This window comes from Semicossyphus pulcher, unplaced genomic scaffold (assembly GCF_022749685.1).
Source record: "Semicossyphus pulcher isolate SPU_LCO1_2020_fin unplaced genomic scaffold, fSemPul1.0.p SCAF_20, whole genome shotgun sequence".
Taxonomy (NCBI): domain Eukaryota; kingdom Metazoa; phylum Chordata; class Actinopteri; order Labriformes; family Labridae; genus Semicossyphus; species Semicossyphus pulcher.
Window position 1 is genome coordinate 20486810 of NW_027211694.1, and position 12616 is coordinate 20499425.

General features: G+C 39.4%; 1 protein-coding gene across 1 annotated transcript in view; it reads right to left on the bottom strand.

Annotated features, from left to right (window-relative positions):
- The window catches only part of zdhhc17 (zinc finger DHHC-type palmitoyltransferase 17), a 37513-nt gene extending 24897 nt beyond the window's left edge, over nt 1–12616 (bottom strand). Inside the window, exons 1-3 of the mRNA XM_069670893.1 lie at nt 12554–12616; nt 2749–2852; nt 861–983 (exon numbers count right to left, since the gene is read on the bottom strand). Coding sequence (XP_069526994.1) covers nt 861–983; nt 2749–2852; nt 12554–12616 — 290 coding nt within the window. The remainder of the gene's footprint in view (nt 1–860; nt 984–2748; nt 2853–12553) is intronic.

Below are 12616 nucleotides of genomic sequence, written 5' to 3' on the forward strand. Positions count from 1 at the left end.
TAGGATATAGTGAGCTTTCGTTTCAAAAAGTTAGTGTCAAGGGGCTGATCACGCTAATTACACATACATTTCAACGCCGTTAGAAATGGTAGATGACAACTGCAGCCCAAAAGTCTGTTTGTATTCATGTAATAAATACTGTAATTTTTCATGTGGCTGTCAGAGTTGCGAAACCAAGTGTGATAAAAGTATGAGAGGTGTTTTGTTTTGTTAGAAGAAAATAGAATTAAATGAAAAATATGATAATAAAACATTGCAGAACAAAAAGTTATCACAATGTCACTTTTTTCCCCAATATCGTGCAGCCCTAGTGTGGACCGCCAACTGCTCAGCTGTAACACTCTTCTACATGTGCTGCAGACAGTGATGAGAGTATTACATGCTAGCAAGTCACCCAAAGCAATGCATTATATTTTCTGTAAAAAAGCTTTAATATCAGTGCACAATGGAAAACTAATACACTATACCAATGTATCTGTGACAGGCCCATTTCAGCCTATGATATCAGATGGCTCCATATATGGAAGTCTGTCTCTTCAGACAAAGTGAAATGTACTTATTCACAGCTCATTGATAACACTTTTAAACTTTAAATGCTCACCATAAATAATGAGTACCAAAGGTCTTGTTATGTTTGGATAGTTATATTTTGCTGTCTTAAAAAAGGGTAGGACTATGTTTGATAGAAGAGCTCTTGACTCCTGATATTCTGCAGTTATACCGACTTTAAACAAATTAGAGAAAAGCACAAGAGCAGAACAGAGAAGAACATTTATGCAGTTGTCTATGCTTTAAACACATCTCCTACATGAGCCAGCTTCTTGCTTAATTTGCCCTAAACAAAACTTGATTGGACTCACTTGACTAAGTCTATCCTGTTGTTTATAGCAGCCCAGTGGAGGAGTGTTACGTTTTCTTTGTCTGGCTGCCGAACATCAAAGCCCGCCTCCACCAACTCCCTGCAGCGCTCGAAGATGCCGTACCTGAGGAAGAGGGACAGAGAGGGATTAGAGTCTCCTCATATGCATACACACAAACAAAGATTAAGACACAATTAAATAGATGAGACCCATCACTGACAGCTGTACAAATACATAAATTAAACAGATAAACAGACTCAAAGAAGACACCCACACTGTAACCTCACTTGGCACTTGCTGTGTTTAAGCAGAAGTTTCTAACCTCAAATCAAAACAACATAAATCTGCTGTCAAATGTAACAACATACCAAACACAGCTTCCGTCGTCGTATCAGGAAGACATTTACATATTTCTCCTTCCCTCCCTACATCCTCTTGTTATTTTTCTGAGCTTGTGATTTACTTCTTTGTCATGTGCTGAATAAGAAAACCACAGTTGAAAACATGGTGCCTTCAATTGAATGAACCAGCAAGAAAGCGGTATACAATATAGGGGTGCAACAATTAGTCGATCGATGACAGAGAGAGTTTGTTGCCAACGAACTGATTTGTCGATAATTAGCCTAGTCGGTTATGTCACCATCACGCGTATTCACTTTTAACACTGTAGTGCTATGAAATAACCTGAGGCATCTCTCTTTTAAACATCAACTGTGACATTTTACTAATTAACATTTAATTTAACAGTCAAAAGTTACAGCCACGCGGTGTGATTTATCTCTCATGTACATTTTTACTCCCCAACATTAAAACCGTTCTCCTAAAACATACATTTTTTCTCCTCCTCTTTTTCTTCTTCCTTTTATTTATATATTTCAGTGTCAGTAGGAGCCAAATCAGCCGCAAAGTTTATTAAAATACATATTTTTAAATGAAGAACTCATATTTATTGTCATTATTGTTAGTTAACACATGCTTAAGAGAACCTCCAACTAAATTTAAAAGCTGATAGCAAAATAAGCGCTATTCATTTATTGTGCAATTCATTACCCGACTAGTCGACTATCAAAATAGTCGTTAGTTGCAGCCCTAGCACAATATATTACTAGTGCTGTAACTTAAAAAAACCCCCACTGATGTTAAATTTGAATTAATTTGAAGGTTATTCATGTATAGTGTAATGTGTAAGGCTGAGCTCTGGCAGCAGCATTAGCATGTGTGGTTAGCTTTGTATATCCATCAAGAGAGTTTGTCACCCCTCAGCTGAGAACTTTTTCTTATTGTGTCATACAGTATAACAGCACTGTGTTTCTTCAGCGGGCAGTCTTGACGTCGCTCCAGTCGCCTCTCCTCAGATTTGTTAAAGAGCCAGAGAGCTGCTTTTTATAAAATCTGTTAATGGCCATATCTTTGTTGTCATTAACCGTGCTGAAACCAAAATACTTCCACACGCTGCTTACAGATGCAGCTGTGTCGTGTTTATCTGATCAGCAAGGCTGTGCTTGCCGTCTTCCTCCATTTTTATTTATTAGCTTAGTTTACTGATAGGTCAATAGGGCATGCGAAGGGTCAATAGGGCATGCAAAAGGTCAGACTGATAATGAATTTTAAGATTGCCCTCTGCTGGACTAAAAAGCTAACTGAAGTTACATTCATAGACTACATTTTAAACTCCTACTGGTCATTACAGTTCAAATATTCAATATTAACCATGTTATAACAAAAGTGCAAATCTCAAATTAAAAATGGCCGCCCTAAAGTGAAACTTCCTGAGAGCATAGTGTGAATTATGACACCAATGAAACAAAACAAACTCATGTAATATCTCTTGTTGTCACATTTAATCTGACATGACAGACAACCAAATACACGCATGTTATCTACTCACTGTGTGGCTTTGACAATGTCCCAGGTGCTGTAGTCATCCACATGGTTTTTACGGCTGACATTCTCGCTGTAGCCGTGGTTGTAATGACTCTGGGGTTTGATTTCCTGAAGAGGGAAGAGGGAGGACAAGAGAAAGAAATAAAGAAAGGGCTTAAGAGAAGATGGTACCGCTGAGTTACAAAGATCATCCACATTGTGTTGAAACACAATGTTGTGACACGTTTGCCTCTTTTCTGTGTAATTTACAACAAATTAAGTAGCTTAAGGTTTTAGTCGGACAAAACAAGCAAGTTTATGACATTATTTTAGCCTCCATTTTTAACTTTTAATCGTTTATTGACAAAATAAGTAATTGTGAAAAATCAGCAGCTAAATCAAATATTACAATTAGGCTACTACATCACTTATAGACACCTGGAGACATAAAGAGCCAGGTATAAAGCTTAAAGTAAATCTACTAAAGTGGATAATTCCATACCATCTCAGTATTTAACACAATACGTTAAAAAAAAAACTTTACATAAGATAACATTAGATAAGAGACTTAAAAAGAGGATGACAGGCACATCAGATTTCCACAACTTGACGAGAAAAGTCAGAATCGAATGAAATTCAATGCAATCCCTGCAATCTTAAAAATATTAGGCCTAGATATTAAACATTTTGACACTGGGTTTGCAAACTTGAAGACCTTTGTAAGTTTAAAACTTCCAGACACTGCAAAAATCATTTTAGCTCGGCCATGTCCACTTTTCAAAATAAAACCACAGCAGCAAGGTCAACGAAAGTACACATTACCAGGGGAAACAACGTGAAGAGAACATTAAAAGCTCTGCAGACCGGCGCAGGTGTTTACTTTTTTATCTCGCAACGCTGAGGATGGAAATTATGAATCACCAGAGGCTATGAACTATCAATAATCATGGTCCCACCAACAGGTGAAAAAAGAAGCAAAAAAAGATGGAAAGCACAATCTGTGTTCAAATGCAAAGTCAAGAGAAGAGGTAAATTCAGGCAATGCTCTGATTGAATCTGGCACAGGAAGGTGCCCTACACAAAAGTGTTGTGATGCTCATATTGCTATTAAATAATTGAGAGAGCAAAATAACAACAGAGTTAAAGACGGACCAGCATCAGAGCAGCATCATGCAAACCTACAGGTCACTGCAGACCCACCCAGGACACAAGCGTAATACCAGGTCAGAACACCTCGTCAGACACACGGTGCTTTTTTCCAACACACTTGGCGTTCAACTGATTACACCACTAAAAGAGGGAAATACAGGCCGCAGGAAAAGACAGGCTTATAGAGTCATGTTGCTGTTGAAGATCTAATCTGTCACACGGATGTGCCGCCTGCGCTGCTGACATTCAATTAGCCGCCATGGTAACGCCAAGGAAACAACAATTAGCTTCCATCACCCAGAAACGAGGGCCGCATCTGCTAAACAGAGCAGCCACAGTGCGTTTTGTAACTCTGACTCTTTGCTCCGTGAATAATGCTAAAAGGAGCTAAATCACTTCTAATTTACTGATACAAAAGCATGTAAAAAAAAAAACATTTAAACTGTGATGCCTCAACTCACATTAGCTTGTTAAGTACATTGAGGCTTTTTAACATTTAAAAGCTCAATATTTTGTTCCACTTTCAAGCAGGCACTCCATCATTTTGGTTGATGAATAACACTAAGAAATATCAAGGCAGCCTCTGGGGGGCGAGGATATGGCAGGCATGTGCAGTGCTGCTGGACGGCCAGAGGCAAGAGGGCCACAGAGACCTAGAGCTGCACCATCCAACCTCTGGGTTTAGTGTGGGCTTCCCTACACATCCAGAAGGATGTGCTGAGCCGGCCCTTCTGCCTCCATGGGGGACTGGTGGTGGAGATGCAAGATGGAGAGGGTGCATGACAAAAACTAATTTAGATTCATTGTGTTTCACACTTGGATGGGAAATGACTCACTATGGCTGCTGAACTATTTTAAGGTATTATCTAATTGACATTTTCTCTGACTAATGTTGCAGTGGTCAATTCAAATTGTGATTATTTTCTGTAAATGTAACTACAGGCCTTTATCTGTTATCTATATAGATTTAAACAAAAAATGCATCCAACATGATTACAAACTTCTTTAATTTCTTAAAGAATTTTTAAAAAATCATGTATTTGCTTTTTTTAAATGTGAAAAAACCCAACTTCTCAGTATGGCTGCAGAGTTTTCCAATGGAAAAACAGACAAATAGGCCTTCTCATGTCCCAGCAGAGCGAGGAGCAAGGTGATGCTGAATCCTATTTGACAGCTTACTGGGACACTCTAGGAGGATCATTCCTGTCATCACTAGTAAGACCTGTGTCACAGTCTCTGTTGTTAAAACCCCATGAAGTTCTTATTTATTAGGCTATTATGTTCAATACAAACTGCTGGTAAGTCGAGTATGACCAGGAGACCACTCATGTTAAAAACAGTTGCTACATTATCCATCTATACCGCTTATCCTGTTCAGGGTTCCAGTGGGGCTGGAGCCTATTGCAGCTGTCATTGGGCGAGAGGCGAGGTTACGCCTGGACTGATTGCCAGTCAATCAAAGGACTGACACATAAGCCGCCTCCCCACTGGTCAAAAAACCCGCTAACACCCGGCTGTTTTGCTTAATGGGAAAGGTTACAATCGGCATTCAGACTCAGGTCAAATCCCTCTGCAGTAGACCTGGGTGATTAGCGCCTCGGCTTCGACTGGCATTGATGGGAACACAAAACCGTGCTACTCTCCGCCCCCTCTCCGGTGTGATGCGATGCTCCGCCCATCTCCGTCCAAGCAGCGCTCGGCACATTTCCCCTTGCTCTCCATGCCTAGCAAAGGCACACCTGTGGTCAACCTAGGTTGACTTGTTAGAAATAATCTTCAGCTCTCTCTTGTATGTAATAACATGGTTAAACATCTACTTCACATGTTGTTACATCTGAGTACTAATGGGTCAAATAACTTGCAACTAATCATTGACAACTGAAACATGGTTTCCTTATAGATTTAAAGGTAAACGGCTGCACTGGAAGACAACCGATATTCATGTCAAGTTTAGACACATTAAATGTGAATCAACATTTCACAGTCAAAAACAAACACTCACACCCATATCATCCTCTTTACATTTTCTGGTGTCTTTAGCCGCATTACTAATCCTTATTAGTAGGTTTCATGTTCTGTGATACTACCACGGTAATACAAGGGGAGAAGCTAACACTATTGGAGGAGGGATTTTATTTTAGAGAGTAAATCAGACTGAGGAGGAGGATGTGTTAGAGGGGATACGAACGTGAACGGCTCATATTTTTATTCCTGTATTTTTAAAGTGTCAGTGTTGCCAGCAGGCATTTGTACTTCCCACTGCCAAGTTTCATTTTCAAATCTCCATATGATCAGTTTCAACTACCCTGTGTGCTATTCAGACTGGATTCTATCTGCCAGAGAAAAGACGAGGCAGATGAGATTCACTCCAATGTGATAGTGACTGTGCTGAGTTTGTTCTTCGACAGACTGACAAACAGAAGTCCAGGAACTCAGAGCCTCTTCCTTCATCTGGATATTGAATTTTTGGGAAAGTGCTCGCAGAGACAGGAAACTGCTTCCCTGTCAGTCAAAGGACACCGGGGGAAGAGGGCCTGGCTCTGAACCCTCAGACACCAGATGTTAAATCACTTTCCCCATCTCTGGAGATAACCTTTGACCCCTTGCCAGACTCTGCAGCCCCTCTCCCTCTCTTCTCTCCCTCCTGCCAACAAAAGAAGCTGATGATGGCATTTGTTACTGTAGTGATAATTGCAGCCTGTGCATTTTTTTCTGGACTTAATTATGTTGCTCCTTTGGTGTGATGCATACAACACAAGCAGGCAGGCAGTGTAGAAAGTGTCAGTTTAACATACTCTCCATTTCATGCTAACCATTGATTTTAGGTTGGAACATCATCTGTTCAGTGGGGCAGCAGGCTTGGCTTTTGTCAATGGAGCTGGTCAGTGGGACAGATGGTACCTACTCTGTGGGGGGCCGGAGGTCACATGCCTTGAGCTAAAAATGCTAGGCAGCAGCATTTTCGAAAAAGCATGTTTATTCATGTACATGAATGAACAGTAGTAGTATAAACTGGCAGCAACCAAATAAAAAAAGTGACCAAAACATTGTTTGAGATAATAAATGAGATAGTAATAAGGGAAACATTAGGTCTCAGATGTTTTTTTAAGCAAATCTAAATTTGGCTGTGCAATATCAATATGATTATTTGTTCCTTTATTCCCCAGTTCTGACTTTTATATCAGTCTCATGTTTTACCTGGCATTAAAACATAACCGGTAGACGACTTTCTTATTGTTGTAATTCATCTCGCTGTTGTTTTTATTTAACTGGAGGAAGGATTTCGTTCACTTGTGAGCTGAGGTTAGTGGGAGCTCGGCTCCCAGCACTGCTGAAAAGCAGTTAGGCAGATTGTTAACACGAAACTGCTTTATTCAGTGTCAGTGATGTTGCTAGGTACGCACCCTGCATCTCTGACACATTAAAATTTAAAAGGTCGCAGTAAACTCCGTCACGCACCTTTTCTTTCTACAACGATACATTATGAACTAGATTCAAAGTGAAACTCGAGCAAAAGAACCCGGGCTGTCAGAGCACTGCTGGCGCAGACGAGATCGCACACAGTCTCACAACGTGCCACGGATTTCCTTTAAACAATTAAGGATATGAACTTCGTTGTGGTCGCCGTTCATGTTAGTCTCACTCATGTCGATGATGTTTCACCATGTCAGTGACACACTGTAATAAAGTAAACAAAACAAACTCGGGTGGCTGTAAAAAATATACTTCCCACATCATACCATACTAACATCAAACATGAGTTTACAATTTCTCAGGAACCAAACGTTTTATTGGGGACCCATTCAATTTCCCAGGGACCCACTCAAATCAGCAACCGTGGGTTCTGGGAGTCACGACATGGAAAACCAACACCACTCCAGTTTTTAAAATGGTTTTAATTTCTGGGTTCATTTGTTGTTGAGATGAGGAGAATTTTTGGGATGATTTGGCTTCTGGTAAAAACCTTATGAACAACTAACACCGAAGAAACTAAGTGAGGAAACAAGTAAGCGAGAGCTAAGTTTGCAGTGTCAGATACTGAACACTAAAGGGCCATTTTCAGACTTCTTTTGTACAGCTTGATATTTTATTGATCATGCATTTCTCTGTGTACATACTGTGCACTTGGCAGCTAATAAACAAAAGAGACAAAATGAGAGTTAACTGATGTTTCGACTTTTAGGGGACGGCCTTAGTAAACAACAGAAATTTAAAAATATATAGCGATATATATTTGTTACTGCATCTGCAATAACATCTTTGCTTTGATTGGATTGTTATTGTGTTCTTCCTCTCGCTGGCTGTAGCCATAGCTCACAATCAGATGTGATCTGAAATGAGAGGCATTTCGAGGGATTAATTCAATATTCAAGGCACAGTTTATATCCATGGATCAGGAGGAAGCGGGTGGGAAACACCATTTTCATGAGGGAAATAATATGCTCAAGGAACAGCATGCACGTGTTCTACAACTATCAAATCAAGTGGCTGAGAACGCCCCTATCTTTATGTGCCTTTTAAGACAGAACACTCATTTGCATTTTCAAATTAGTTTGGAAACAGGACATTTATTGCTTAGATTTCCAAGGAGAGTAAATGTTTGCTAAGACATGTTGAACTAGTTCAATTAGAAAAAAAAAAAGGCACAGCCTTTCTGAGGATGCAACTAAACTTCTGATGCTCTAAATCAGGTGCCTCATACATTCAGCCACAGCCAACAACACGATGACCCAGATTCCAAGCAGCACCCTGCTGAAAAGAGGGGCAAGTTTCAGCCAAGCCTGTATAGAAAGAGGAAAATACACCAAAGTTATCATAAAACTGCCTTTAGATATATTCTTTCAATTTGACGGGTAGATCTGAAGCCAAAAGGTCATATTGAGAAAGCTTCTGTGCAATAAGTTTAAGGAGCTGGAGGCTCTTGCACGTCTAAATTCATGCAGGATTGGAGAAAAACAATCTTCAGAAAAACGCAGTTGTGGTTTTGTACATTAAGTCAATATAAAGGCATATCAATGATTCTGACGCACAATTCAAGTTCTGATAATGGAGTATCAACAGGCGCCCTGTATATTTCTGTATGCAAACTCAAGCGCTGGCTTAACCTCAAACTCTGAAACTAGACTGACAAGACGACCAAGATAAGTTGGTCTGTGGTCTCTCAGGCTTCCCTGTCACATCATGAAGTGACATCCAGACAACAAACAAAAGAAAGAAGATATCACAAACAATTCATTGTGTCACGGGAGCAAACAATACATGTTTATTAGATATCCATTGAATAGGAGGAACCCTCCCTCCTTCTTGTTAATCATCTTTCTTGAGTGACAAAGAGGAAAGATAGACCAGTTTACACCTGATTGTAAACTGAATGACAAGGCTGTTTAAATGCAAAACTGTAGCAGACTATTTGTGCAAAAGGAATAGCACACAAAGACCAATTACCTAGTGCATACAGATCAATTAAGACTCTTCAAAGCTGCTTTTATCTATTTAAGAAAAGCTGTTATCTTCAATGACTTAAATGGGTCTTTTCTTTCCAGAAGATGTTCACATGACAGGGGTTCATCAGTCATGAGAGTGCTTTTACAGTCCTCAACTATGAATCCATAAACCCAACTGTCAAACCACAAACTACACAAATACATTTTCAGTTCCCTCAACACATCCCACTATTTCAACATGTCTCTCTTTGCCTCTCGTTATTGTCGGACAAGTCGGATTGTAGGTTAAATGTGTGTCAATAACAAATCAAATATCACTTTTTCTTATTATACATTTTTAGGCATGTTATCCTTGCAATGTGGCATGAGCATATGAAGCTAAAAAAATTGCATTCTTTGCTGAAACATTGGTGCACAGCGCCACGCAAAGTTTAACCTCCACTCAGACTTAGTTGGGAGGAGTGTTAGAGGACATATGTTGACCACTCTGGATCAGCTTATGTTTGTATAACCAAGCTGTTATGGTTACAGAATGGTATCAAATTGCACTACAGCATCCATGGTAGTAAAGGCGCCCATAGCTCTAAAAGAACCGAGGCCTAACGTATAGTTACACAGACTTGCTGAATAAAGACATGAAAGATAAAATTACAAACTGACTTCCATTGTCTGGTTTTTCCTCCTTTGTGCAAACTTAAACAAAACAGGCTTAACCAAGAGCTTAACATACAATAATTGCCTGCACAAATGCAGCTGTTACAGTTAATTAGACCACATTTTCCCATTATGGGGCCGGGTATGAATCTGAGGCCAATACCACAATGGGAGCAAATCAATGTGACCGCTCAAGATGTAGCAACATTAACACTGAAGATCAACAAGGTGTGATCTGTTAACTATTACATTCTGTCCTTTCATTGTAGTTATTGGTTCACTAGCTGTTTGATAACAGTATCAGTACTGGAAATGACTCAGATCCTGCTACAAATGTAGGATCTGTATCAGGGAGTACACCAGTCTATTCACTCATCTGACACCATCATTTATGAGCCTTTAAAAATTTCACCTTAATTGACCAAAAATCAAAGTCAGTCAGAGTTAGCAAGTGACAGCAATTTGGTAGTATTTACACTGGAAAATCTCGCCTGTAAAACAACATTGTGTACAGTAAGCAAGGCTATAATTTCAGTAAATGTTGCCAAATAGAGTTAGAAGTTAGTTGCAGCTGTTAAAAATTATATTTATAGTTTTTTACTGCAATGGGATTCGTACCCAGCATTAGCCGACACACAAGCTCAGGTTTCATTTTTCGGTTATTGGTATCAGTGAGGAAAACAATGGTACCCGTCTATAAATCACCATATACTTTTTAACCTATTTTTCCTTCATTCATTAACTCATCTGTTTGCATCTTGTAGGCTGACTGGACATTTAAAGATATGGATAATTTGAACTGCACTGACAGGATTAGGCTAACAGTTCCTGAGCAAGCCTGAAGGTAAATAAGCTCAACTGACTTGCTGGCTACAAAACAAACCAACAAGCAAAACTGGGTTGTTAAAAGAAAAGAAAGATAGCTATCCCTGTGGCGAACTACCGTGTGTCAAGCAGGCTCTTCCAGATGATTAGATTATCTAACAGGCAAAGATAACAACCAATAAACAGGCTGTTTTCAATATGCAAAACTTACTACTGCACAGAACCAAGGAATTTAGTTGTGCATACAAGCTTTAAAGTGAAATAGAGCACTATACAGAATAAAGATAGAGGCTAAAATACAAGACAGTCTATAGTTTATGTTAAGGACTAATTAACTAGGGATGCACGATATTGGATTTTTTGCCGATATCCAATATGCCGATATTTTCCAACCCTTTTTGATTATTTTGATACCGATGTATTCAACACATTATTTTTCCCCACCTCCATGCAGAGAACATCAAGTCTCCCCCGGAGTGGAATTGATATCATGCCTACTCTTATTGTAGCGGCCCACTGGCAGATGCAGAAATAACATAATACAGTGCTTTTAAAATGTACACATTCACTGGGCAATATAAGAATAGTACTTAAACTATAAAATGTCATATTTGTTTGCATGTAACATTTTCTTTCAAATAAAACTATAATGTTCATACAACTTATACAGGCTTGGATGATGGCTCTCCCTGAGACTTAATTGGCAGGAAAATGGCATATCTGCAGATGCCTATATGTAATTTTCAAGCCATAATCTGTATATACCGATAACATGCCGATAATAATGTGCATCTCTAATATAAACTCCATCTTCATTTAATTTCATGTGACTGTAGTAACTATAATGTATTTTATAACCTCAATCTAACTAGGTAAAGAGAGGAAAGTTAAATAAATACGTTCCTGCAACGTTAGCTTGTATGGTTAGCTAACATTGTTGAAAATAGTCTTTTTCTGACGTTATTTCTGAGCCAATATTGCATAAATATAATCTATACATTGTCTCCTACTGTCCATTCAAACGACTAATTTGTTAACGCTGGTTCAAAATTATTTAGATCCAAACATAAATACAAATTGTCCAAGGATATTAGCTAAATGACATAAACGACCAATGCTACATGACGAATGTAGCATAGTGTCAGTGACAATCTCATTCAGGTGGAACGTTATGATAATGTTAGCTAGCTGATGGTGACAGTTAAATATCATACACAAACGAATATGGTTTACAGGATGAATAGTGGATAATTTTACATTGGTTGCCGTTTACATTAACGGATTATGACCACTGGCTGGACTCCATAGCGTAATAAACCCATGTACACTTGACCCCAATATACATCATCGCAGCTAACATTACAACAGTCAGCACTGCCAGTTTAGCTACAAAGCTAACGCCGTATGACTGTAAGGATTAACGTTACTTCTTCTGTTACATATACACACACAAACACACAGCCTGCAAACTTATTTACTAGCTACACGGCGTCACTAGCACGGAAAGAACCAACTAGCTTAACATTAACACGAACATCTGCCCAGCGTTTGCTTGCTATGCAGCAGGAGGAGGGGGCTAGCGTTAGCACCTTTAGCACCGTTAGCTACCTGCCACCCCCCACCGGTGGTTTTGCAGGGGGCATCGCAGTTTCCAAAAAGGCAAGGGTAATTCACACAGCAATCCACACACAGCCTGGTGTAATATGTTTTATGTATGCTCATGAGTCCGTGCGAAGGGGTTAAGTCCAAGCAACATACCTCGGGATGGAGAATAGGGACGCAGCCAGCTTCTTTCTCATATTCCTCCATAGCGTCGGCCAT